Source organism: Carassius auratus, chromosome 41 (genome assembly GCF_003368295.1).
Source record: "Carassius auratus strain Wakin chromosome 41, ASM336829v1, whole genome shotgun sequence".
NCBI lineage: Eukaryota > Metazoa > Chordata > Actinopteri > Cypriniformes > Cyprinidae > Carassius > Carassius auratus.
This window is the reverse complement of record NC_039283.1, coordinates 20388146-20416060: the sequence shown is the minus strand read 5'-3', so window position 1 is coordinate 20416060 and position 27915 is coordinate 20388146. Positions and strand designations below refer to the sequence as shown.

General features: G+C 37.1%; 1 protein-coding gene across 1 annotated transcript in view; it reads right to left on the bottom strand.

Moving 5' to 3' along the window:
* LOC113059226 (RNA-binding motif, single-stranded-interacting protein 3-like) overlaps positions 1–23217 on the bottom strand; it is a 43958-nt gene extending 20741 nt beyond the window's left edge. Inside the window, exons 1-3 of the mRNA XM_026227568.1 lie at positions 23036–23217; positions 21589–21668; positions 169–275 (exon numbers count right to left, since the gene is read on the bottom strand). Coding sequence (XP_026083353.1) covers positions 169–275; positions 21589–21668; positions 23036–23142 — 294 coding nt within the window. The 5' untranslated portion in view covers positions 23143–23217. The remainder of the gene's footprint in view (positions 1–168; positions 276–21588; positions 21669–23035) is intronic.
* Between the last annotated feature and the right edge of the window lie 4698 nt (positions 23218–27915).

The following is a 27915-nucleotide window of genomic DNA, read 5'->3' as shown; positions in this document are numbered from 1 at the left end:
AACAGATGCAAACAGGAAGTAGGAAGTAGAATGAAACGTATATAAAATGAATATAAATGCAGTTTTTATTAAAAAGCCAAGTTATGAACTGGCTTATGAACAGGTCGATAGTTAGTCAGATTGATAGATAGACCGATATTAGAAGGTCTTAAGGTCGCCAGTGCTCACCTCTCCTTCCCGAGGCCACGGTCGGCCATTTTGAGGGTACTTGTTCTGACTCTGCCTCTTCTTCTGTCCTCCGTCTGCAAACTTGCACAGCAGTGGCTCCGTCGGGGCTGTGGAGGAGGGAACAAACACAGAAGAATATAAAGATCAGTCAGCTAGTCAGCAGGGCGTGAGAGGGAGGAGTGAACGGATATCTTCATAGGTCAACCGCAATACGATTGATGGAAAGGTCATGACCTCTGCAAAGAAAGTGGACTACGTTTTGAACAGAGAGGGAAATGTTACACTACAGGTATCACACCCACACCAAACCCACAAAGTGGTGGAGGAATATCCAATGACCTTTTGAAGTTCAACACTCCTCGACTATCTACCCTCGAATTCCTGCACCCCCTCCCACACTTTCCATTATGTCTTTGACACTCAGACCATCGACTCCACTTTTGGCACGGGCATGCTTTCAGATCCCCACCAACAAAACAACTTCCCTGGCAGGTCTTCAAAGCGCCTTGTTTAATATTTGCTTAATAATAAATGACCTGATTTATAACTCAAATTGGTGCTGACTGCGCCAGCCGATTTGTTTCGAAACATCATTTTTTTGTTTTTGGTGCTCACTGAAATGTGTATCTCGCTTACTATCTCTTACCACACAGAAAACACTTGGAAAGCAAAGCGAGAAGGCTCCTCTATGACCCCGAGGGGCCGGTTCATGCAAAAGGGGAGCGGAGAGTTCAAAATAGTTCTCTTCCAAAAGTGCAAAGCAGGATGGCAGGCACTGAAGCGAAACACTTCAATGTTCTCGCTCAGTCATGACGGCAATATGAATTGCAGGGTGTGGAACACCTCTCTGAAGTCTCCGAACACACTTGAAGAGCAGGAAATTTTGCTCTCCAGTTGAACAAATTCCTGTACGCCACAGCTAAGCTAAACTTAATTTGGTTTCCTCGGCAACCAGAAAAACTCATTTAAAGCGAGCACACACTTCTTGCATGATGGGATCTGGCAGAGTGCGATGATAGATGCAGGAGGAGGAGTTTTTGCTTTGTGGAGTCCAGACAACTATTCTGAGTAATCCTGCCCTCCGGCGATATGACTCTACAGTCACCTCTGAAAGTATGTTAGTTTGGCAGAGAAAAATGAACACTTTCTCTTCCGCGCGCTCTCACCTGCACTGCGATATTTCAGCTGCTCTGTGGAACAATAGAAAGCTGTTGTGTCACAGACCACAGAGGATGCTTTGTGCGTAAATAAGCACATATATTGCATGGAACCAGATAAACAAATACCAAAACAAGCAGATGAAATGGCTCAACAGTACATTACATATTCTGTAGCCGAATAGAATAATTAATAGCTGTTGTTTGTTCTTATTTGTCTGTTGTTTAGAATGAGAAATCAAACAAGGGATCAAGTCAAAGATTTGAGAATAAAATTGCCATTTCGAGACTGTAATTATTCAGAAAAACACTAACGGGGTATGATGCCAAAGAGAAAAGATTAGATGAAAGAAGATGACAGAAACAAGAAAACAACAGATGAAAAGAGATCAGAAGAGAAGAGACAGTTGATAAACAGAAATATATATATATATATATATATATATATAGTATTCAACATTTGAGGTGGATCAGAAAACTTATTCAAAATTGTCTCAGATGATTTTCTTGAACATGACAATGAATAACTTTACTCAAATGGCCTCCACAGTCACCAGATCTCAATCCAATAGAGCAGCTTTGGGATGTGGTGGAACAGGAGATTCACATCATGCATATGCAGCTGACAAATCTGCAGCAACTGTGTGATGCTATCATGTCAATATGTGTGAGTGTGTGTGTGTGTGTTTGTGCAATTTCTTTAGAATACATTACATCTCTAACCAAATCAGAAATTGTTCATTGTTTAAAGAAGAGGAAAGATAAGACATGAAAAGAAGAGAAAAAAGAGATCAAATGGAAAGAAGAGACAAGAAAACAGACATTTGAATGAGATATTTAAGTATTTAAAAATAAGATACCAATTAGAATGAAAAAATAAAATGAAAAATGTGCGTGCATTTTTCCAAAATCAAAATGTTTTACAATTTTAAAACAAGCTGTTCTCGATCAATACAAGTTGTTCTAATAAACAACAATTTTCTCTAAATTATATGAAATCTCTTGCCAAATCATAAATGATTCATAAAAGATTACACAAGAAAAAAAAATAAGGAGAAGATTAATGGAGAAGAGAAGAGAAGTGTTGAGTTTTTGGCCCCTGTGATCTCATTGTGCTTTGAGCTGTAGTGAGGTGAAGTAAACGTGTCTCTCCTCCACCTGCAGAGAAGGCAGGATCTACACCTGCAGCCTTGTCATCACCTTCCTATTATACACACACACACATGCTGACCAGCACTGATAACGACAGCACACCACAAGCAGCTCCATTGTGAAGGACGGACCGACATCGAGGCAGCAGAAAAGATCACAGCTTTTGCAGCAGACTTGAAATGTTTCAGCAAGCAGCCCAACCCTGCCCTATCTCAAAAACAATGAGTCTGTATGTGTGTGTGTGTTTCAGCTGAGACAGTGGGAAACGGCCTGCATTAAACCCCCTCACAAAATAACAACCAGCGCCATCATAAAACAGCGAAGCCAAATAACGTTGGGAGTTTTTGTGCTGCTTTTGGAGCGTGGTGGAATATCCATGCTGATTTTATGAGCAGACTCCGCTTGGCATTAGCTCTGTTTGGTTTGCTAGTCAGGTTGCCCTCAACTCAAAGTCCTGAATCTCACTCATGTGTGGAAAGTTTTGAGCCTTTGTTAAGAATGGGAGATTTTTGATTCAGAACCGAAATTCATCCAGGGAATTCATACCGCACACGCACAAAAACAAACTATTACTACTGCGTAGCAACACAAAACCCACTCTAGCAAAAGTACAGCAACATCTTGGTAAAACTGTAGCAAAAAATGCTAGTTCCTACTAAACTGTCATTTTTTTTACTTTATTTTTCATGACTGTGGCATCTAATATCAAATTCTACACAGGTTTATTGTAGACACAGCTGTAGTATTTCGGTGGAAACTATGGTTACTGTGATACATTTTGGCAAGGGAGGTTCGCGGGCCATGCTAGACGGCTTCAAACCTATAAACACAAACAGAAACATATGTACAAGAACACACACACACACTAGCTGTTAAGGTATCTCAATCGGACACTTCATCACACTTAATGAGCTAAAGCATGACGCTATTCCACAAACGACCACAGGGCAAACCACTAACATGCAATCACTCAAACATCTGCAGCGCTGCACGCGTGTCAGTTCGCCAATATTTTAATCAGAGTCTCCTTGGAGCTCTACACACCATTGCAGAAAGTGTCCCAACATGATGACGTGTTTTAAATGTAATATGAACTATTGCAGGGAAAATTCTTAATTTATTGACTCATTTTTTTTTTTCTCTCATGGGGCATATATGAATTAGTGTTGGGCCACTTTTCATTGCTTTAGGAGTTTTCCCAATAAAAACTAATTCTCGTCCTCTTAAATCCTGTAGAGACAAACACAAAAATGAAAGCATAATTTAACAAAACATTATTTTTTTGTATTGAAAGTGTGTTTGATTGTGTGTCCATAAGTGCTTCCATAACATTTACGCAAGCAGACAGCTCTAACCACATGTATTTCCAAGCTGTTTATTAACTCTGGGTCATGGCACTGCAGATATTCAGTTGCGGAGGGAATGTGGAAGGGGTGGGGGTGGGGGGTCCGTCAATAAGATAGACATGTGTTTCTAATCTATGGCTGTAGTCCTGTGTGCCAACTCCAGCTGGGCTCCCACAGACCTCCAGTTCTCATTGTGGGCGGCATGCATTCCTAGCCACACCCAAGTTTCCCACCCTCAGCCCCTCGGTGGCCCTCAAGTTCCCAGATTTCTTTGTTATTGCACTCATACCTGGCATCCTTTCCTTCCCGATGACCTCAAACAAGCTGTAGGGCCCTATGACTTCCATTATATCACCCAACCCCCAAATTCTGTTTTAATTTATCCCAAATTCCAAGTTTTCTTTTGTTTAGTTTTTTTCAAGATTCATTTTTTTTAATTAATACTTTTACTATTGCTGCTAATAGAGTCCTATGCAATGTGTTTTTTTCCTAAATTTTTCTGGATTTTGTGTTTTATATTTAATACAGAACTGTTATAAAAATGGTGGGAACCAAATCGGTTGATAAAATGTTAACTAATCTATTAAAATGTAATATAAATAACTCCTTCCATTTTTGACAAAGTGCTACAAAACAGTGATTTACTGTTTAAATATAAGACAAATTTAATTGTACAATTAAAACAACGTGAATGAAAAATTGTGTAATATACACAATGTATAGTGTGCAATATTCCTTAATAAATAATAAATCAAATTGTTTTTAAACTATTGTCTACTGTATTGTTATTATTGTTGTCATTACTTTGAGAAGTATATTGTACTGTACAATAATAGTACATTTCTGACATAATTTCAAGTAAAAGGCAAACATCATGACGGCTTATAGTGAAGACCTCTGAGTTTCTGTGTGTATATGTGATTATTATCTTGATCAAATAAAATGTTGAAATGCTTGTGAGGTGAACTTTTCAGAGTAGCTCTGGAAATTAAGTTTATGGAGTCATGTCCTCATAAAGTGAGGCAGGCTCTGAAAGCACCATGATTTTCATGTAGAATACTAAGCATAGACAAAACTGTGCTACTTGTGTATTTTAAGACGTAGAACAAGGAGTATATAGACCTGCCATTAAGTATATAGCCCTACTTTGATTTATTCATCCAAATTTCGGCAAATTCCATGACAATTCTAAGTTATACAGTAAACTGTGTTTTTATGACTGGATTCTGTGATTATGATTCTGCATCGCTGAAAACACAGGGGATGCACCGATGCTAACCGCATTTGGGTTAATCAGGGTTTCGTTACTCAAAGAAGCTGATTTAACTGGAAGTTTGGTTTGACACAGAATGCCTTGAAAACAAATTGAGTACATGTGCATCACATGGAACTCGCTGTTCTAGAACACACAGAGAAGAAAGACAGAATGGTGTTTACCAAAAGGAAGAAAGCTGTTTGACCTGGAACCGTGTGCACTGAGTGGGTAGGAGGAGCATGTGACCCTGACAAAGCTGGTGTCTACACATCGCCCACGCTCTAATAGCAGCCTACCGCAAAGATCCATTACACTGCCAGCTTGGCACAGTGGCTTTCAGATCCAGGAACAACGATGCACTATGGTTTCAGATTCAGCCACCGCTGTATGATACATATAGAGAGAAAACAGAGAAAAACACAGCCCAGAGTTGAGTGGTGCTGTGAGGTGAGCCCACACACGCTCGGTGAGACATGAGACTTGACTGAACACAACAACAACACAACCCTGGTATTATACGTGTGTGGCGTTTGTTTTCGAGATGGGAAGCCGGCCTTCCCATGAAGCCATGGGCGCTGAGCCTTATCCTAGAGTTTTACACACAGACAGTCTTCTGAATTATACAATACAGTGCTCCTACTTTAAGAAGCCTCCCAAATACGTCTTTTTAAACACATGCTACACTGTATAAAAGGTTTATAATTTTAAAGCAAATATAATGTAAAAATACTACAGTAAAAATGTGATTTGGTCAACTGTAGGGGAAAAGCTGAGATGCAACAAAACATATAGTTTTACTGTGAAATATTGCAAAATTTAGAAACGTCATGAATTTAAAACAATCTCATAACACAGAGGTCTCTGTAATTGCATTTGACGATATTTGTGAAAAAAGGCTAGGTGTTTTTTTTTTGTTTTTTTTTACAGTATACACTATTATTAAAATTTGTAGGTTATTTATTTTTAAATCATTTTTTAGAAAGTTATTTCTATGCTCACCAAAACTGTATGTATTGGGTCAAAAATACAGCAAAAACAATAATATTGAGTTTTTGTTTCATGTATAAATGTAATTTATTCCTTTGAAGGCAAAGCTGGATTTTCATTAGACATTACTCCAGTCTTTAGTGTCAAATGATCCTTCAGAAATCATTTTAATATGCTAAGTTGGTGTTCAGGAAACATTTCTTATTATTATTAATTTATAAAATCGAAGTATTTTTGCAAAAACCATGATCCAAGATTCTAAGATGAACAGAAAGTTCAAAAGAAATGCATTTATTTAAGACAAATATTTTGTAACATAAGAAATATATTTAATTTCCACCACGTGTGTCCCATTGCATAAAAAATAGGATAAGAAACTTGAGGAATAATGACGACCCAGAGCATTTTCTAAGGTTACAAATATAATGCATGCATTCTTTATAACCCTTATTCTAATGATATAGTAATGACAACAAATAAAACATGAAACAACCGCTTCCCAGTGTGATGCCCTGATCTTGGATCAGTGCTGGGAGAGCAGTTTACTCTGAGCACTGGTTTGTTTGTTTGGGCTAAAGTGGGTAAATATCACTGGCCGGTTTGACATCTCCCCTCAGTGGAGACAAATCAGGGAGAGAGACAGAAAGACAGACAGCAAAAGCGAGACGCACACTGAGTAGAATACAAACATTGCATAATCAGCTTATCCTCCCCACTTGCTGCCTTTTAATGGGCCTGTCTGACTTTGGTTTGGTGGATGCTGGTCTGTACAGCCTGTCCTGAGAGCAGGTCACCAGAGAAAGAGAGAGAGAGAGAGAGAGAGAGAGAGACAGACTATTGTCTCAGTTCTCTAATAAAACACTGAAGAATGCAAGGTCAGGAGCCAGTTCACTGCATGCTCGTTTAAAGGTTGTAGTTCATGTTTCATTTAGAAGGAATGTTCTTGCCGCATAAAAACAGAAGTTGTCTCTTTGAGGTGAATTCTCTAAACAGTTGCACCGCTTTTGTGTGCAGTATTTCAGCAAAAAATAAAACAAAATAAAATAAAATAAAATACTTACAATCCAGTTTAAGCATACAGTCTGCACCATGCATATTTAAATAAATAAAAAATCCAGCACAAACACTTTCTTGCGAATGGATGCATTTATAAATTGCAATGAATAATGTTTTTAATGTTTTAAAGTCTCTTATATTCATCAAGGCTTCATTTATTTGATAAAAAATAGAGTAATATTACGAAATTTTATAAAAATTTAAATGAACTGTTTTATGTTTGTATATATTTGAAAATGCAATTTATTCCTGTTATGGCAAAGCTGACTCTTCAGGAGGCATTTTTCCGATCTTTAGTGTCACATGTTCCTTCAGAAATCATTTCAACTTTCCCAATTGGTTCTATAAAGAAACCTTTCATATTATCATCAGTGTTCAAAACAATATTTTCTTTTCAGAATTCTTTGATGAATAAACAGTTCAAAAGAACATGATTTATTAGAAATAGAAATCTTTTGCAACATAACTAAATGTCTTATTGTTTATTAATTATGCATCCTTACTGAAGAAGGCAAAAAATAAATAAATTTGGGTTTATTTATATCCAGTTTTTCTGTGCTCACGCAAAACATCTCAAGGGTTTTTAGACTTCCGACGCACTGTCAAATTAGGGTGGTAATAGATTTATTCACAAAAGTCAGCACTATTTGCAAGCCGCAATTAACTATTATAGCACGAGTGGAAAACAGGTGGTACACAGAACTTTGTTGAAAAAAGATGCTTATTTAGCAGTTATTCATTGTCTGATATATACAGACAGCGCATGCAAAAAAAACCAAAAAAAAAACAACAACAACAAAAAACACATATTTGCTGGTTACAAATGCAGGAAAATGCTTCCCCCGTTTCAGGTGTTTCTGCCCATTTGTGTGTGTATGAAATCAAATCTGTCTGATTTGGATATGCATGATTCATCCCAGCAGCCCTAGTGAACACTTGATAAAGAAGAAGAAGAAAAAAATACATGCAATATTGCTTCCAAATGGGCTCTCCGCTGAAATCACTAGCCCTCCGTGGGGCTGACTGCTGTCCTCTCTCGGGTCAGAGGCAGACAGAGCTATTAGTGAACGCCCCAGATCAGATAGATTTCACCGAAAGATCACTACTCCCCCTCATTAGAATTCTATCTTGCATAAACCCGATTATCTGGGCCCAGCTTTGTTTGTGTCGGAACAGCACTAAATCAATCACAACACCGTCGAGGACGAACAAAGCATGAATAAATCAAAATATAATGCGGTTTAGAAAATTTGGTTTGGGGAAATCTCCAGTTAGCCCTGGTGTGAAATGACAGAGACTCCACACACTTGCCACAGTTTGAAGACCCGCTGGGCATGACACTTTATTTTACTGATGATATTAGCTTCAGATTTATTGATTTGTTAAGAACTGGGCATCAGATTTGGTGTGCACACTGGAACACAGCACTTTGACTGATGGTCAAGCTGTTCACATGTTGATACGATGCATAAAAACTTCATTCAAACTGGAAGCATGGAAGCCAAATGCAGGTAATCTGATGCTAATTTAACTGTCACTTTGTATTGTGGTGAAAGTCAATTGTTTATTCAATCAATGTCTACCTTGTATTAACAAAGACTTTCCTTTTTTTGGACTAAATGTATGTGCAATCTTTTCATGCAATTCTTATGCAATGCATGAAAATACAAACATGTGAATAATGTTATGATGTTATAATATGAATACATTTTACTCTGTTAAGCCATAAGCAACACAACATGACCTTTATAGCAGCTCCACTGAAAATATTTTCACACCTCAACTACTATCACATATTCAAGCTGTTTTCCAAACCCCTGATCCCTTTACCACACCTGCGCTTCCAGGTGCATACACCGCGTGCATGTATCTAATGTCAGCCACATAACCATGATCGATTGTGTGTCGTGTTAGGGCTGCACCATTATGACAAAAATCTTAATCGTCGATCCCTCCCTTGAAATTGTAATTGCGATGATTAATTACAGTTATTACAATTTACACTGGATGATGTTTATATCATTGTTTGATGCAAATGCATAGTGTTTTTTTATATGAAAATAAACAAGCTGAAAACACTCTAACTGAATTTTTTTTTGGTGCTTTTCTACAGTATTAAGCCTCACAAGTCAACTATACATCGGATTGGTTTCTTCTTTAAATTATAAAAAAGTTAAAATATGAATGGTGTTATAATGTTATACCACAACTAAAATTAAAATAATGGGAAAAACACTTAAGATAACATGTAGAAAGAAAAAAGATGCATAATTAAGCACGAAGAATAACATACGTGGATCATTAATTGCCACTTTGAACGATTACATAATTGTGGCATCCATGATCGTAATCACAATTTAGAAATTTGATTAATTGTGCAGCCCTAAGGAGTGGTTCAAAGGGCAAAACTGGGCCAAAGCGGGCATTTAGGAATAAACGTGTTTTACAAATACAAATATTTTCACTGATGATCTTAAACATTTAGAACCAACTGTATGCACTATAAATAGGGCTGCAGGATTATGAAATACATAAATAAAACTAATTTCTTTCTCTAGATAATGTAATGATGTTTCAATTTTAATTGTGATTAATAGAATTTACATTTTATATTTAGGCTAATCAAGGCTGTTTTTGAATGAATGTTTTGATGTTTTATACATCTATAAATCCAGACGATGTCTAAAGAGTCATCTTATCACTGGCCCTCTTAGCAGAATAATAGTAGTAAAAAAAAAACTGTTATCAGATTTTGAATAAATTATAGACGGAAAGCGAGCAAAGCGTCAATAATAGAATGCTCCCATCTTGTTATGATCAATAAAGCCGTCAATGCAAGTTTACACAGTATCATGAGACCTGCAGTTCAGCGCGAGCTCACTGAATATTAAAGTATGGCAGCCAATTTTTTACTCTATTAATTGTGCAGCTCATACACTCTAAAAAACGCTGGGTTGTTTTTTCAACCCAACTGCTGGGTTGAGGCCGTTTGATAGGACTTTGGGATGTTTTAACCCAAGTTTGGGTTGAAAATAACTATCTTTTTTAACCCAGCGGGGTGGGTTGAGGACGCGGACGTGAAGGAGAGCACGCACGTCACGTCAAAATCGTACGTCTCCAGTGCGAGCAGCCGCCATTTTCACAGCGTGATAGAAGCGAGAAGCGAGTGAAAGACTATGGTAAGTAACGTTAAATATTCAAAATGTAAAGTTATCTTTTATTGTTTACCCGGTTGTATGAAAGGCGGAAACAAAGGAGCTTAACGTTATATATATAAAAAAAACGGACGCGGTTTTCGCCTAGGACACGGAGGTCTTGCCTCATGTAACGTTACTGAACGGAGGATGTACTTTTAATATAACGTCTGTGAATGTGTTTTGTCATATTCACATAAGATTTTACATTATCTGTTCTCTTTGAGGCGTTAACAGACGGTTATGGTCACGGTTACGCTCATGTGAATTTGTCTTTTTTTTCGCGGTTAAACTGAATGTATGTTTGTCTCCTAAAGGAAACGGCATTGTGTAGTAAAGACTAGCATAATTATTTTGAGGCTGTTGAAGTGGTAACTGTTAAAAGTATGTTTTACATGTAATATTTCAGACTTGTCCAGCTCCTGTCTTCATTGTCCTCGCGCTGAGAGTTAAAGACACAGAAGCTGTTTGTGTGAAGAGTCACAGACCTGTGTGAGGATGAGGAGGAGGTGTTCTTCTGAAGAGAGGGACAGACGGTTTAAGGAGAGTAAACTTCAGAATAACATCAAGTTATCTTTATTTTTACTAAGACTAAAATAATGTGTGTGTTTTTTTTAGATGTTGAAATCCAGAGACAAGATAACTTCATTCTTTTGAGACTGATGTAAGTTAAATTATTATTACTTTTTTTTTAGAAAATTAATGTTTCTGTTGTGTCCTGCCTGTTAACTTCACATTTTGATGCAAAAACAGTGTGATTTTATATATGTATATGTTAATATTTTATTGAAGCCATTGATGTCCCTCTTTGCAGAACTCAAACTAACTGCAGTTAAGGACACACAAGTCTGCTTGTGTGAGGAGGTGGTTTTCTCAGCTTCTTCTGAAGAGAGGGAAAGATCGTTTAAGGCAAGTAAACTTCATAATTTCATGTTATCAGTTGTTGTTGTGTTTTACTAAGAGTAAAATAATGTTTGTTTTTTGTTTTTGTAGATGTTAAAAGCAAGAGACATGGGAGAGCATCATTCCTTTGAGATTTTATGTAAGTTATTTTTAGAAAATAAATTTTTCTGTTGTCTCCTGCCAGTTTACTTCACATTTTGATGCAACAACAGTGTGATTACGTGCTCATTTCATTAAAACCATTGATGTCTGTGTTTTTTATTGCAGAACTCAAACCAACTTTGGAGTTGTCTGATTTGGAGAGTCATTATTCTTGGTCTTCGCTCTTAGAGGTAAAGTTCACACAAAAAATCATTTACTTGCCCTCATGTCATTCCAAACCTATAAGACTTTTGTCTGTCTTTACAACATAAATTAATATATTTTTAGTTTTCTCATAATATTTGTTAATCCATTTATAGTTTAGATAATCATTATTTTCAAGCTTCATAAATACAGAGTTATTGTAGAAGTAAATTCTGATATTTATATATGAATACATCTTAAATTATATGATAGCAAACATGTATGTTCAAAATAAAATACTGGTCTCCCAGACCAGCAATGGAGGACACAAAAAGAGAATATTAAATATATTCATACGTTTTCCAAAAAATTTGCAGATTTTGTATGAGTCTGGAAAAACATGAGGAGAGTAAATTATAAACATTTTAATTATTTGGTGAACTAACGGTTTGAAGAGCAGCCCTCCATGTACATGAATATTGTGAGGTATGTGAATGTCATGTCTGTTTTAATGTTTCAGTAAAGAAGCTTTCTGAAAGCAATATTTATTCAAACAATATCACCTGCCCTCACACTAGTGCTGCCATTATAGCATTCTGGAGCGCTGTGGTGGACTGAGACATTAAACAACCGCACAAAGTGTTGAAACTTTAAAACCGATTATTTACCTATCGTTACGGATGTGAATGCACCTCTACCTGAAAATGGATAGTTTAATTAAATGTTTAATTTTTTCAAATGTGTTTCTCTTAGGCCACTGATGAAGAACAGGCGGTGACTGGGATGAATGCTGGTCAGAGAGGAGAATCTTCTTTCCGCCTAAACTGATGCAGCGGTGGTTTTAAAGGAGGACGCTGCCCTGGATGATATAGAAGATGTCACATGCTGTGCTGATGGGGTTTCTTCATGATTACATCAGTTATGCTAAAGAGATCATGAAAATTGACTGTGATGCATGATCTGTATTCATGGACTTTGAAACAAACTGTAAGTGTATAATTTGTTAAAAAAAAAAAGTTAAATGCTTTTTCTGCGTTGTTTAGTAGAAGAGTTTACACTCTGTCATTCATACACCTGCTCACATTCTTTCACACACACACACACACACACACACACACACGCGTCTGTTAAATGTTATAATATCAAAGTTAATGTTGTGATTTATTTGTGTACTGTCATGCCAGAATAGTTGGAAAAAAACCTAACTAATTGTAAATTTATTGTATGTGTTTTCGTATATTTTTATACAATATATACAATTGAACAAAGTCCAATTTGAATTTGATTTAAGTTATATTCATCAAATGTTCAATGCTTTGTTTATGAACTCTGTAGCTGTTAATGCCATCCTTTTCTGCATTTCTTCTAACATGTTACTTTTTGACTTTTCTCTTGTTTTTAATAAATATTTTCCTTTTGGTAATTATTATTTGTGTGTAAAAGTGATATTTAAAATGAACAACATTTGTAGGTTTAATGTCTAGCTCAATTTGGGTTATTTTTAACGTAGAAATGCATTGTTTCCCCACATGGCTGCACTCTGCGAGTTTATTTTCTGCCAGCAGGAGGCGCTAAGAGCGGGAGAGGTAGGTTTCTCCGGTAACGGCTGCAGAGCGGTGCTGAGCTCACAAACGCTGCCTTATCAAGCACATGCGAAATGATATCGAACATTTTCTAAATACAGTAGTTTTCCTTCTGAAATACAGTGATAAAAAAACACCCGCTCTGTTTTTTGAAACCCTGCAATATAGTCATTTTAAACCATAAAAAAGGCAACCCAGCAGGCTGGGTTAAATATGATAACCCAACTGGTTGGGTTAAAACAACCCAGCGCTGGGTTCGTCCCTTTTTGACCCAGCGCTGGGTTGTCAAAATAACCCAAATTGGGTTGTTTTCAACCCAGCAGTTTTTAGAGTGTATATATGGAGAAACGTAAATTATTTAATATGTCAGCTCATGTTTAGGACCCAGTGTTCCTCTCACTCAAAAACATGGCAAAGATTTAAACGCACATGCTGGCATGATGGGACACTGGAGGAATCCTGAGAGCCTGCAGCATTTCCTGTATCCGAGGTCATGGGCATCATGTTTACATGTTTACGAGCGTTGTAAAGCCATCCATCTGACTTATTGTACAGCTCTGCAGAGCAGATCTCACAACAGAGAGTGTGGGGTTTTCATACTGCACTCCACCACATTAACCACTGCCATTCTCTCTAAAGACTACAGCCAAATCTAAACACCTTCTATTCCTGCCTCATGTGCGCTTAGGACACTTGTCACATCCCTGCAGAGAGAGAGAGAGAGAGAGAGAGAGAGAGAGAGAGATAGAGAGATCATGCTTGTTCAAAGGTTATGGGAAAAGTGAGTTTTGAGGAAGTGAAGAGCAAAGAACTGGAAATGCAGCAGTTTTATAAAATGACGTGTGCAGATGCTCTCAGAAATTTTTTACTGAAAAAAAGAAAAAGAAAATTATACCGGACTCACCACTTGTGATGATTGGGTTTTTCTATGCAGTTGCAAATAAATAATTTAAGTCTATGGGATTTTTACCTCCAATTTTATCGTCAAAATGATCTCAAAATATGGTGACAAAAAATGTCCCTTGATGTTTTAGTCATTAAAGGGGGGGTGAAATGCCCGTTTTTACTCAATATCCTGTTAATCTTGAGTACCTATAGAGTAGTACTGCATCCTTCATAACTCCAAAAAGTCTTTAGTTTTATTATTTTCATAACAGAAAGATAGTCTGTACCGATTTTTCCCGGAAAAAACACGACCGGCTGGAGGCGTGACGTGTGGGTGGAGCTAAAGAATCACGAGCACGAGTAAGCTTTTGCGTTCATAGCTGGAAGCTGTGACATTACCGTGAGGAAAAAACCATACAAAACAAATCATGGCTCGCAGTCAGATTCAGCGTATATTTATGATCCAGAATCAGATCCAGAGACTGAAACTGAACGAGAGCAGCATCAGCAACGACGTCTCTATGTGGTATGTACTGAAACTGTATATATTTGCTTAGCGGTTTTGGAAAAGTTCCACTTTATGTCGTCTTTTTTTTTTAAGCTGTACATGTGGAAAGTGCAGTTTGATGACAGCATCGTATGTTGTTTACTTGATGTGCTTACGCGCCGATAGCTAAGTTAACAACACAGAGAGATATTTGAAGCAGTTTTACTCACCGCCTGCGGTTCCAACACACGATCGTGACCCTTTTTCGTTGGGACTGCATTATCCTTAAGAAATAAACGATACGCAAATCCGGTGTCAAACTGGGCCTTGTTTGTAAAACAAGCATCTTCGAAATGCAGGGAACAAACACAAACACTTGCACAACTCCGTTGATGCTCTGTAAAAATAAACTCCATCCACTGGTCCCTTAATGCTGTTTTTTTTTTTGGTAATCTGTGCAGGGTTGTCTTGCCCTGGCAACCAAAAACACACTTCTTTTGTGACATTTCGCGACGCTCTCGCTCTGATCAGTGAATGTCTGTGCTCTCAGTGCTCTGCTATACGGGAGCGCGCACTCTTCCGGCAGAAGTGCCCTTAGGACCCAAGGAAATTCTGCTCCATCTAACGTCACACAGACCCATACTCGAAACTTGTGACAAACCGGAAGACTCAGTATGCATGAAATAGCATTTCACCCCCCCCCCCTTAAGGTTTGGAAAAACATTGTTCTGTACATTTTACAGTTAATTACACTGCTGTTCAAATTATTTATATTTCAAATAAATGCTGTTCTTTCTGAACTGTCTATTTATCAAAGAATCCTGAAAAAAAGGAAACAATTTTCAGCAGTGATAAAAATAAATGTTTCTGAAAGAACATGTGACACTGGAGACTGGAGTAATGGCAGCTGAAAATTCAGCTTTGTTATCACAGGAATAAATTACATTAAATTGTCATGAGATTTCACAATATGACTTTTTTTTTTTATACATTTTATTTCTGATCAAACAAATGCAGCCTTGGTTAGCATAATAGATTTGTTTTAAAAATACAACAAAATTCTTAACGACTCCAAACATTTGAATTTGTAATGTCTTTATTAATTATAAATAATTAAATAATTATTTACTTGAAATAAAAGTTAAATAAAAAGCAAAATATATCAGATTTGATCAAATTAATTAAAGAAATAATACAAAAAATTCATATTTTATTTAAAACCTTAACTATTAGTAGTAATGTCATGTATTAGTAGTAATGTAAAGTAATTGAAAAGATCATTTTGTGGTAAAGTGGTGACATATTTTAGTATGAGAACAATAATAGCAATGCATGCCTTAGCAAGCGCCATTAAATATAGAGAGTTAGAGAACAAATACAGTAAAAGGGAAGAAAGAAATAAAGAAGGAAACGGACAGAAAGAGGCACACAAAGATGTGAGAGAACGATATGCGCCAGCACCCATTATGTTCCCCAGTAAGTCCAGGGAAAATAAACAATTTCATTAGCACGTCCTTTATAGAATTTCTCTCTCTCCCACACAGAGCGTGTGAGTGCCTTGTCTGAAGCACATACTATCCAAACATAAGACATCAGTAGGAAGCCAGCTCAGTGCTCATAAATACATCAGAATGTTCCAGATAACCTCCTCGCCTCAGCTCCGGGCCGCCAAACCCTTACCTGAGACCCCTCCAGTATGACCTCACCAGTGGAGCACAAACACTACAAGAACTGAACCCAAAACAGTCCCAATATAACATCACTAGATCATCAGATTACTCGCAGATTTATCTGGGATATCTTACATTTCATTTCGATCGTGTGGTATGTAAACAGACCGAGGGCTTTGTAATAGATTAAAGATATGTTCAAACAGTGAAACAATACAGTTGTCTAATGGTTTGGACCCTGCTGGTAGATGCTCTAACTACACCATCAAAAAAAGAGAAAAGAAATTTATTTATTTTAAAATAAATCTATTTTAAAATATTTATTTATTCAGAATTTTCAACTAGGTTTCTCCCCTGATTTCTGGCCTCACCGCTGACACGCAGGCCCCATTCAACTGCAAGCAAACAAATTCTCAGAGAGAGTATCGCTCCGTGGCAGCTTGATTTCCCAGTCTCGAGTCGAGTGGAACCAAATTTGATGGGTCACCCCATTGTCGCACACACACACAAAGACACACTCAGCCTGGCCTCTCACACACTGACAGGCCCTATAATTTAGCCTCTCCTTCCATCAACGCAGACAGTGGGGTGTAAGTACTCTCTCTCACAGTCTCACTGTCAGTGGGCTTGTAAGCACTTCAGTTCAGGCCTACATTTTCCCTCAGTCACACAGCTAACAAACACACAAACACACACACACACAGCAATTTAACAAGTCAAGTCACTTTACTGATCAGCCCGTGGGAAAACACATACACCGAAACATAACCCTGTCCAACAAGCTGTCTGTCTATCCCAGGATCTTCAATTTAAAGTTCTTTTTTGGCATGACTTTTGGTGTATAAAATGAAAATAATATCTAGTATTTTCACACCATTTCCCCAAAAGACTTCCCCCAGGTCACTTTGCCCATGAATAGGGCGAGACGGAGAGAAGAAGGGAGGAAGAAGAAAAAAAAGAAGAAATGGATTAAGGTCGAGATCAGGATGCCGGCCAAATTGCCTGAAACCCTCTCCAAGACCTGACAGAACGCACATGCTTGACCTGGGCATGTAGAAAAGATCAGCAGAACGGAAAGAGCACTGGACGTCCCATGACAGGGAGCTCGTGCATGATGGAGGGGTCACGGCATTGCACGATCGTCATCATTATCTACCCCAGCATCAGCATGTTGCCGAAGAGCCTGTGTAATTATGAGAGCATGCAGGCTTGATTGTCCCGTCGTGGCCTGTTAGAAAAGCCTGAGTAAGCTGGATCAGGACAACATACGAACAAACACACACCTACAACAGATGGAGACAAGAGAGACGAGAAAAACGACAGAGCAAGTGATAGCAAGTGCTTCATGAAAGTCATACGGGTTTGAAACAACATAAGGGTGAGCAAATAAAGCAAGAGTTGTTGTTGTTGTTTTTTTTTTTTTAGGGTGAACTATCTCTTTAAGTGGCAAACAAGGTTCTTTTTTTTCTTCCGCAAATAAAAAATAAAAATAAAATCTGTGTAAGAAGAAGCTTAGGTGGATGCAGGTGTGTAACGCTTTTCTGTTAAAGAATACTGCAGGTTTGATTTCTTTTATGTCTGATGTTTTAATAACGCTACACCTGTTTGAGAGAATCTCCAGCTCACATCAAGTTTAAAGAGGAACCACTTGTGCAAAGCATGCTCGTGTGATCCACTCACTAGATAGTAAGTACAGAGAGAGAGAGAAAGATGGAAAAGAGAAGGGGAGGGAAAGAAAATCGATGAGGCGCTATTTTTGAGCTTTAAACCTGGATATCAATACATGCACAGCTCCTTTTCAAGGCTGAATACATTATCAGAAGCCTGGCTATGGCTTTAGCAATATTCCTGACTTTAGATTGCACAATATCACCTCATTCTCACTCTCTGCCTTTCATTTCTCAGAAAAAGCTATTTCTTTCACAGGTGAAGGGATGAAAAAAAAAATCTGTCATCATTTATGCTCTCTTGTGTTGCTCTAAACCTGTATGACTTTCATGGAGCACAAAAAAAGAGATGGTTTAAAGAATGTTCACACTGCTTTTTTTCTCTACAGTCGATGGGGAGCAAAAGCATCATAAAAAGGGGTCCACATGGCCTGTACACTATATTTTAAGTTGTCTAGAGCCATATGATTGATTTATATCAGGAAAATTGTTAGATTTAAGTCTTTTCTCTCCTTGGTGTATTAATATGTGTCATAGTAATGCATATTTTGCGACTGAGTCATTCTAAATATTTTTGAAGTATTGTTTGATTATCTAAATGAGTCGTTGAGTTCAACTAAAATTATTGAGTACAGCCTACTGAATATCTGCTTTTGTGTTTCAAGAAAGAAACAAAGTCTAGTTTCATTAGTAAAAGCAATCGCAGAATATTCATTTTAGAGTAAAATGTTCCCTCAAGCATCAATCTAATTCGTTTGGTAGCACTTTACAGTCTGTAAACTGTATTAGTTAAAGGGATAGTTCACCCAAAAATCAAAATTATGTCTTTAATAATTCACCCTCATGTCGTTCCAAACCCGTGAGACCTCTGTTTATCTTCAGAACACAGTTTAAGATATTTTAGATTTAGTCCGAGAGCTCTCAGTCCCTCCATTGAAGCTGTGTGTACGGTATACTGTCCATGTCCAGAAAGGTAAGAGAAACATAATCAAAGTAGTCCATGTGACATCAGAGGGTCAGTTAGAATTTTTTGAAGCATCAAAAATACATTTTGGTCCAAAAATAGCAAAAACTACGACTTTATTCAGAATTTTCTTCTCTTAAGTGTCTGTTGTGAGAGACTTCAAAACAAAGCAGTTTGTGATATCCGGTTCGCGAACGAATCACTCGATGTAACCGGATCTTTTTGAACCAGTTCACCAAATCGAACTGAATCGTTTTAAACGGTTCATGTCTCCAATACGCATTAATCCACAAATGACTTAAGCGGTTAACTTTTTTAATGTGACTGACACTCCCTCTGAGTAAAAACAAACCAATATCCCGGAGTAATTCATTTACTCAAACATTACACTGACTGAACTGATGTGAAGAGAGGACTGAAGATGAACACCGAGCCGAGCCAGATAACTAACAAAACATTGACTCGTTCGTATTAAAGACATAATTTAGATTTTTTTGTGAACTATCCCTTTAACATGAATTAAACATGAACAATACTTCTACAACATTTATTGACCTTAGCTTATGTTAATTTCAACATTAGCAATAGATTATTAAAATCAAAAGTTGTATTTGTTAACATTAGTTTAAGCAGTGTGAACAAATATGAACAAACTCTGAATAACTGTATTTTCATTAACTAATACACAAAGAGTAGTAAATACAGTAACAAAGGTATTCCTCATTGTTAGTCCATGTTAGTTAATACCTTAACTGATGTTAACAAATGACACCTTTTTGTAAAGTGTTACCATTTGTTTATTCATACTGACAGCAAAACTAATATTTAAACTAATAACAAATATTTCCATACAAAATGTTTCTATAAATCTTTTTTTAATAAATCCTGAAAACAGTATTTTCCAACAAAATATTAAACAGCTCAACTGTTTTCAACATTGATTATAATAAGTGAATCAACATTTTATTTCTGAAGGATCATATGACACTGTACGACTAGAGTTATGCTGAAAATTCAGCTTTACATATAACATGCACACATTTGCATCGATTCAAATAGAAAACAGCTAGTTTAAATTGCAATAATATGTCACAATATTAATGTTTTGATCAAATAGATGCAGTTTTGGTGAGCCCAAAAAAAGACTTCTTTCAAAAACAAATACAAATCTTACTGACCCCAGTCTTTTGAATGGTAGACTGTATTAATATACATTATTATTCAGACCAGTCAGATTTCAGAGTGGACGAGGCCAGGACAAAGCTACAGACAAATAAACCAAGTGACTGAAAAATGCTCATAACTTGTTGACTCAGATTTACATGGAAGACATTTTTATCGGTTGTTGCTTTATCATGTCGCACCAGGTTAACACACAGTGTAAAGGTAAAGACAAGACTGAGTTGGCCAGGAGTCTTTTAGTACTGAGAACAGAGATAGAGAGAAAGAGAGAGGGGGGGGGGGGTATAGATGAAGTCATCCATCATCCCTCTGTCTTTGGGTTTGACACCGAGCTGCACGCTACACCCCACAAATCACACAGCAACTGCCAGAGTTGCAGGCTGCCCTCTCCAATCTCTCTCTTCCTATTCTCTCTCTCGGTCCTGTCAGTTGCTTTTACACCCCCTCCCCAGCCCTCTGTCTATACCTATGCCTCCTTCAAACAGAAGACACACACACACACACAAATACTGCATCCAACAGGAATCGCATGTTCTCTCTCTCATCCACCCTAACCTCTCCAGCTGTTTCTTTTGCCTTTGCTCACATTTTCTCTCTCTAAGGGAAACAAGAAAGCTTTGCAACAGCAGGGGAACAAACACCAAGCACATCACTGAGGAACATACCCTGAGCTTGGCAAAACTACACCATTAAACAACACTGTTTACACATTTGGGTGTGTGCCTGTGATATAAAGTTTGTGTGGTTGTTAAAGGTGACAGAATTCACGTAACAAATGTCTCTGTTCTTTTTGAGCTATTGAGTGTTTGCTTATTTAAAGGAATATTCTGAGCTCAATACAGGTTCAATCAGCATAATGTTGATGACCAAAAAGTAAAAATTAAAAATGACCAAAAATGGAATTACAGTGAGGCACATACAAAATAAGTGCATGGATACATTTTTGGAGAAAAAATGTAAATGTAAAGTTGCAAAGACTAAAGTCTCAAATCCAAAGAGATATCGCTCTGATATACGTCAGGTAATGTAAGTTAAATGTGTTCTAAATGCTGTCTTCAGTTTAAATGTTTGTCTCTAGTTGGCTATATGCAGTATATTCCGTTGCCCTCTGGGAACTGTTTTCTTCAGGCACACCAGGCTTAAATTAAACCTTAATCAACCTATAAATCAGATCCTGTCATATAAAGCTGATGAGCAGAGCGACTCAAAGTGGGGGGACGTGTGCGTCCTCATACAAGAGATTTGGATCCAACTGAGCTTATGGGTTTAGTATATATCTAAAGCTTGACATGTTGAGTTCTGATGAATTTAGATGAATCAGAAATCAGAACATATTTAATATTTAAAAGGACAGTTAATAAAAAAAGAGATTTCTGTTATCATTTACTCACAAAAACATATGGGTTTGGAATAACATGAGGGAGCGTAAGGGATGACAGATTGTCATTTTTGGCTGAACTATTCCTTTAATATACAGCTGTATGGAGAGGGACTTCAGAACTTCAGAGCAATGAGATTTTAGTGTGGACAGAACTGTGGAAATAGACAACAAGTGGGCAACAAAAGGTCTTGGTGATTGTCACTTTATTGCTTTGCACCGGGTTAGGATACAATATTGTTAGAACACAGTGGGTTGTTGACACTTGCCTGGCACTCCTGGTGGGGTTTTGAGGAACTTTCCATTGAAATGTTGAATCACCACGTCACATTTCTCGGTGGACTCCATTCTATGACAGAAAAAGAAGCGAAGTGAAACACACAGCATGAGGCAAATCAGAATTAAAGTCATCAGTCATGACCGCAGTGAAATCCCATTGAAAACCGAACAGCTTCTTAAAAATCTGCTTTATGGCGTTTCTTCAGCTAGGGACATGTTTGGCCCTGTGGACTTGTAGAAAATGAACTCTATTAAAACACACTTTCACTAATTGGTCTACTTAAGATTTCCAACAGTGGATATACATTCATCACAGGAAATGTTCTGCCTTTTTCTTTCTTTCATTTTTTTTTTTTCAGAATCAACAAATGCAATTTCCTCCACATTTAAAATAATGTATTTTAATTTGGTTTGATAACATTATGCAATTGAAAGGAAATGATTGACTCCATTATGAGGTTAATCTCACAGCAAACATTTTATGAATACTAAATACACAGATTTATAATATGTTCACACTTTTGAATAAAATGACAAATGTACAGCAACAACATGATTAGAAATTATGCAAAACAACAACGTTCTGCTCACAAGTGACATTTAACTTGCTTTTTCTTTGTTTTCTCCATATTACATGTCTCATATTTCACATCAACCTGTTCTCCGCTGACACGTCTCGTCTCTTTGATAAACAAGTACAATAACTTTTGACAAATTATGAAAAATTATGATGGACGACAAATAAATAAATAAACAAACAGAAATTACTTATGTTTATTTCACTACTGTATGTTTATGTTTTTAACAATAATTCATATATTATGACTAAAAACTGAATACACTGATACATAAATCAAATTTTAAAAAAGAGCTCAAATTAATGATCAAGGCTTGACAAACTGTTCCCTGTTTAAATGCGATCTTCATAAACCAAAAAAATAGGTTGAAATCTCTTCGTTTTAACCTCTGGGTGTTAAAGTTCCTTGAATTAAGGAAACATACTTATATGTTAATTTAGAGAATGACAGGAGAGTGGTAGAGCGAGCGTACAGTAAGAGGGAAAATAAAGAACGGTAGGGGTGTTCTGCCGTTCTGATTTAGTCTGTGCTCTCTGGAGTGGCTCCTCTCCTCTGTTCAGCCCCATTCAGATCTGCTCAGCGAATCATGGCTGAACGGCTAATTGCCTGGCTGGCACACACACACACACACACACACACGCACACACACACACACACACACACACACATCCTCTGCAGGGATCTCTTACATAGCCATTGACCCTGAAAACCAGCCAACCCACCCCACACGCGCCATACAAAGAAAGGGAGAAAAGCTGGAAAAGAAAGAAACTGAGGGATGTTTTTATATGAATCCTCCTGAACAGACTCTCTGGCTAGTCTTGCGTGTGCCAAAGAGAGTGTCAGTTGTCAAGGTTACCTGGCAAAGCCGACCCCTCGGCTGACCCCGTTGGCGTCTCGGAGTATCCGTGTGGAGATGACATGTCCAAAGGGCTTCAGCATGTTCTCCAGCTCTTGTTCATCCATTGAAACCGGGAGGTTAGAGATGTACAAGTTAGTGGGGTCCTGCTCCTGTTGCTGTGAAGAGAACACACGCAGTCAAACATTAGAAATGTCAATCGTCATCGAGTCACACAAATTCAGACTTCAAATGATCTGCATAAACTCTGGTTGCAAAAGAGATGGGACGTGGCCTTCAGAGTGATATATAAACAGTACAGGTGAGGATTCCTTGTTTACAAAGTGTCTCAGAAAAAAAACAACCATCCTATGGGTGCTTTGGGCTATGGGTGACATGAGAAACACAGGATAGAGAGGAGACTGAAAGAGTGAGTTGTTAAAGCTGAAAGCTGTGTGAATAGACAACTACGAAATCCTGGAGGGCCTTAGATGGGTACATCTCTACCTGTCTCTCACTCACGCACTGCTGGAATCCATTGTTGTGTTGATGGCCTCTTCTAGAGACACTGAGGCTAGCTAATGGGGGTCTGAGAGGACAGCGCACACGAAACAGACACTGTACGCCTGTTGTTGAAGTGGTTTTGACGTTCGTGTGTGCAAAGACCAAAATGAGCAGCATTAAAGCACTTGCAAACGTAGAGAACATACTGTGTCTTTGAAGCCCAGGCTAAAATGTGCAGAAGAAAATCACACAGTGTAAAGACAAAATGTAATTGACATCAAATCTCAAATGAAGTTTGATAACATTCTATAGTGGAAATGACATTTAAAACATTTCTGGAATAAAACGGGCAACTCTTGCAAAGGCTTATTTCATAGCATTATATGTTTCCAGAAAACACACACACTTTTAGCACTAATAATAAATATTTTGGGGGGAACTAAATCCGCATATTACAGTAGCATGATTTCTGAAGGATCATGTGACACTGAAGACTGGTGTAATGACTGCTGAAAATTCAGCTTTGACATCACAGCCAAAATTGCATTTTGAAATAGATGAAAATAGACTTCTGTTCGACCCTGCAGGAGACCATCACTCTTTCATTAAGTGAAAGTGATTAAAAGAGCAACTGTAGTTTGCTTTATGATATCTCCTCACACACCAGATGTTCTCTACGCTCTCATTCACTGACTGAGATCCAAACGGGTTATTGAACACCCCACGCAGAGCATTTCAAGTGAGAAATCAAACGCTGTTTGTAAGGATGACCGCTATGGTTTTAAACTAAACAATAAAACTGTAAAGAATGCTAATAAGAGATAATAAAAACTTCTTAAAATATTTAATAATGGAAAGTGCAAACAAACAAGGCAATTGTTTGTCAGGGTGACATCCATAAAAGAACAATTTGTATGTGTCCTCTGTGATAAAACTCATGCATCTGGATGATCATCGTTATAGAAGCACCAATGCAATCCTATTAACATTCACAGGTAGATGTATGAAAGCGTACACTTATGTTTTCAACATTTCAATAGACTTGATAGCAGTAACCTGTAATTTAAACACTCTGTTTCCATATGATTTTTTTTCCTTTTTGAAGAAAAGGAAACTAACACTTTTATATAGCAGAGATCAACCAATCCTGCAAAAGAAGAAAAATAAGCAAATGTTTTCAATAATAATAATAAAAAATGTTTTTTTGGAGCAGCAAATCAGCATATGAGAATGAAGGATCATGTGACACTGAAAACTGGAATAATCATTTTTCCATCACAAAAACAAATTTAAAACAAAAGCAGTTGTTGAAATAGTAATAGTATTTCACAATAATATTGTTTTTACTGTATTATAAATAAATAAATGCAGCCTTAAATCACTCCCTGTTAAAATGACAAAACTTCATGAGGAATAGCCTATAATTTTCTCCTGGGGGAAAAAAATATATAGACATTTCCATTTATAATTGGCAATAAAATCACAGATTAAACCTGGTACATATTGAAATGACCTCATATCTCTATGTAAAACACTTACAGTCTAATTAAGTTTCAAAACTGAATGTAAGTTGAATCCTAAAACAAGTTTCATCTGGAAATACCTTCAGTGCCACCACTTTAAAAGGGGCTACCTGCTTCCCAGAGGGCCAAGGGTTAACGTTTCAAATTGGACTCTCATTCTCAGCCTGAAAAATCGATTTAATTGCATTAGAGAGCCAAACCCTCAGATATACAGAAGAATTAGAGCTCAGTGAAAATATCTCATAAATGTGTCACTCTCGTCAAAGCTGAGAGTCGGGAGAGAGTGACAGGCGGGTGGATTACATCTGTGATGTGGATGGGAAAATATATTTGGAATCTCAATATAAAGACAAAGGGCTGATTTTCTAAAGGACTGAGATGTATGAATGATTTATGAATATGAAATGAAAACACTGGCCCTTCCTTCAGCACCCCGAACAAGACTGTAAACAGAGCTGGGTGTGTGTGTGTGAATGTGATATATACATCCAAGGATCAGTATTCTTCCAAAATGATTCAGTGTGGAGGACAAGGCCGTGTTTTGTTCCTCGGGCTCTGTTTTGAAACCTTAGATGAACATATGTATGTGGGTCTTCGTCATAACCTGAGGACACAATGTCTCCAATGCTCTCTTTCTCTCTATGTAAGCTCTAATGCCTTTCACCTTACAGAATATGAAAAGTGGTTTGGTCATGGTAAACAGAGCGACTGAACTGATCAATTATACTGTACTGAGTCTGCCTTTGACCATTTACTATGAAAAATGGGCAAACACAAATTAGATAAAAGGAAAGGAATAGCCTGCTATATTCAAGTTACTTATACAGTCATGAGTAACTCATCAGTGGAGCTGAGTATATATGAGCAACTGTTCTCTCTCTCTCACACACAAACACACACATACACACACACACACTGATAATCACATGTCCACAGCTTCCTAAATTAATGGGCTTTGCATTGTCTGATATAATTACATAAAGTTACACCACATTGTGAAAAATATTTCTCAGTGTTACCATTTTTAGTTTATAAAACAGTATAAAGTCACAAATGAACTTATTGAGCTAGGTTCAAATTTATCTTAAAAAAGAGGCATTTAAAAAGAACATGGAAAAAAAACAGAATAGAAAAAAATATTTACTTTAATTGAATATAATTAAATGTAAATTTTAAATAAAGTTTAAATAAATAAATATTCTAATAGTACAGAACAATAAAATGTAGCTAAATTAAAAAATATAAAAAAGTGACATAAATTCATATATTCTTTAATAGTATGGATGAGAACACGTTAATAAAACTTACAGAATAAACTAAAACATTTAGAGAATAAACAATATTAAAGCATTCTAAATAAATAGCATTGTTATAGAAGACCATTTAAATAACAATCTAAATATCTTAAATAACTGAAATAGGCTAATTAATTGTATGTATTAATCACATGATTTATATATTTACAGATTATCACAGATGAAAACCAAAAAAAAAAAAAAAAATGAAGAAAAAAATTACATAAAGTGTTTGTTCCTGGCCTGCAGTGTAAAAAAAAAAAAACAAACAAAAAAAAAGGTTTATTGTCACCACAGAGACTAAGTAAAAAGCAGTTTCCCTATGACACAGTGCAACAAACATCCAAGGGTTGGTTCTTTCCTCGCTGCTGCCTTTCCCAGAACTGAGCGATGGGGATTTCAGCAAGCATCTGTGAATGTCATACCAATCCAGATCTCACCTAGACCTCTGTGTCTCCTGTCGGACAGCTCTGGCACCGCTCACAACATCACGAAACAGTCAGCACGCTCTCTTTTACTCTCTCTAACAGGAGCTCAGCAAAAAAAGACCACGCTACATTCTCACAGCTACTGACAGAGGAACATGCTACGCTTGCTGATGGCTCTATAAATAGTTTTTAAATGCTTAATGAATGCAATGTAAATATTTAATAATATATAAACCGTTTGGAGCCCAGGAGTCTTGTTACAGACTTCATCTGCGGGAGAAGCCAAGTCAAGGGCAGAGCATTTCATGCAAACTAATGCATTTGCATGGACTGTCTATGGCACATCTGAGAATCTGCCATTGCAAGTTTGATACAGGTGTCCAGGTGCTATCGAAGCTCTACACACAATATTTCTATGGCAGCTGTACTCGCAATGGTTTACGATGCTGAAGCAGCACTTCTGAGTTTCAGCATTCCAGAGAGAGAGGACATATTAAACAGGGCTAGGAAGCTCACACACATTCCCACCGCCTGCATTACAACCAGAACTAACAGCCCAGCAACGGGCTTGTGCTCAGCTGATTAGCCCACAGGGACAGAGTGCTCTAGTTGGAGCTCTGCCAGCGAAGGCCAAAGGGAGGGTTGGGAAAGAATAGAAGGCCTACAAGAACCATTAGGATGTTACAATGACGGCTGTTATAAAACGAATGATAAAATCGATAGCATCTTTCGATTAACACCGTGGGACCATATAAAGAGTCGTTTGTCACTAAACCAGCCGGGTGATCAATTTCCATCTTATTCCCTCTCTTGAAATGCTGTCGTTGCATGATGCCTAAACATAGCCAGAAGGAGGTGCTGGAAATCGAGAACTAGGTCTTATTCAGAACAGATTATATATATATATATATATATATATATATATATATATATATATATATATATATATATATATATATATATAATTAATGTATAAATTAAATGTCTTAATTTTTCATGAGATGAATATTTGATTACCATTATAGTATAATGGCTTACCATTATGCATTAGACAGAGTCTATGGTTATGATTTATATGTTACAAAACCTCAAAAACTTTAATGACCCCTATGTCGTTACTTTGGTGCTTTTGTGTGTTTGTGTGTTCCTTT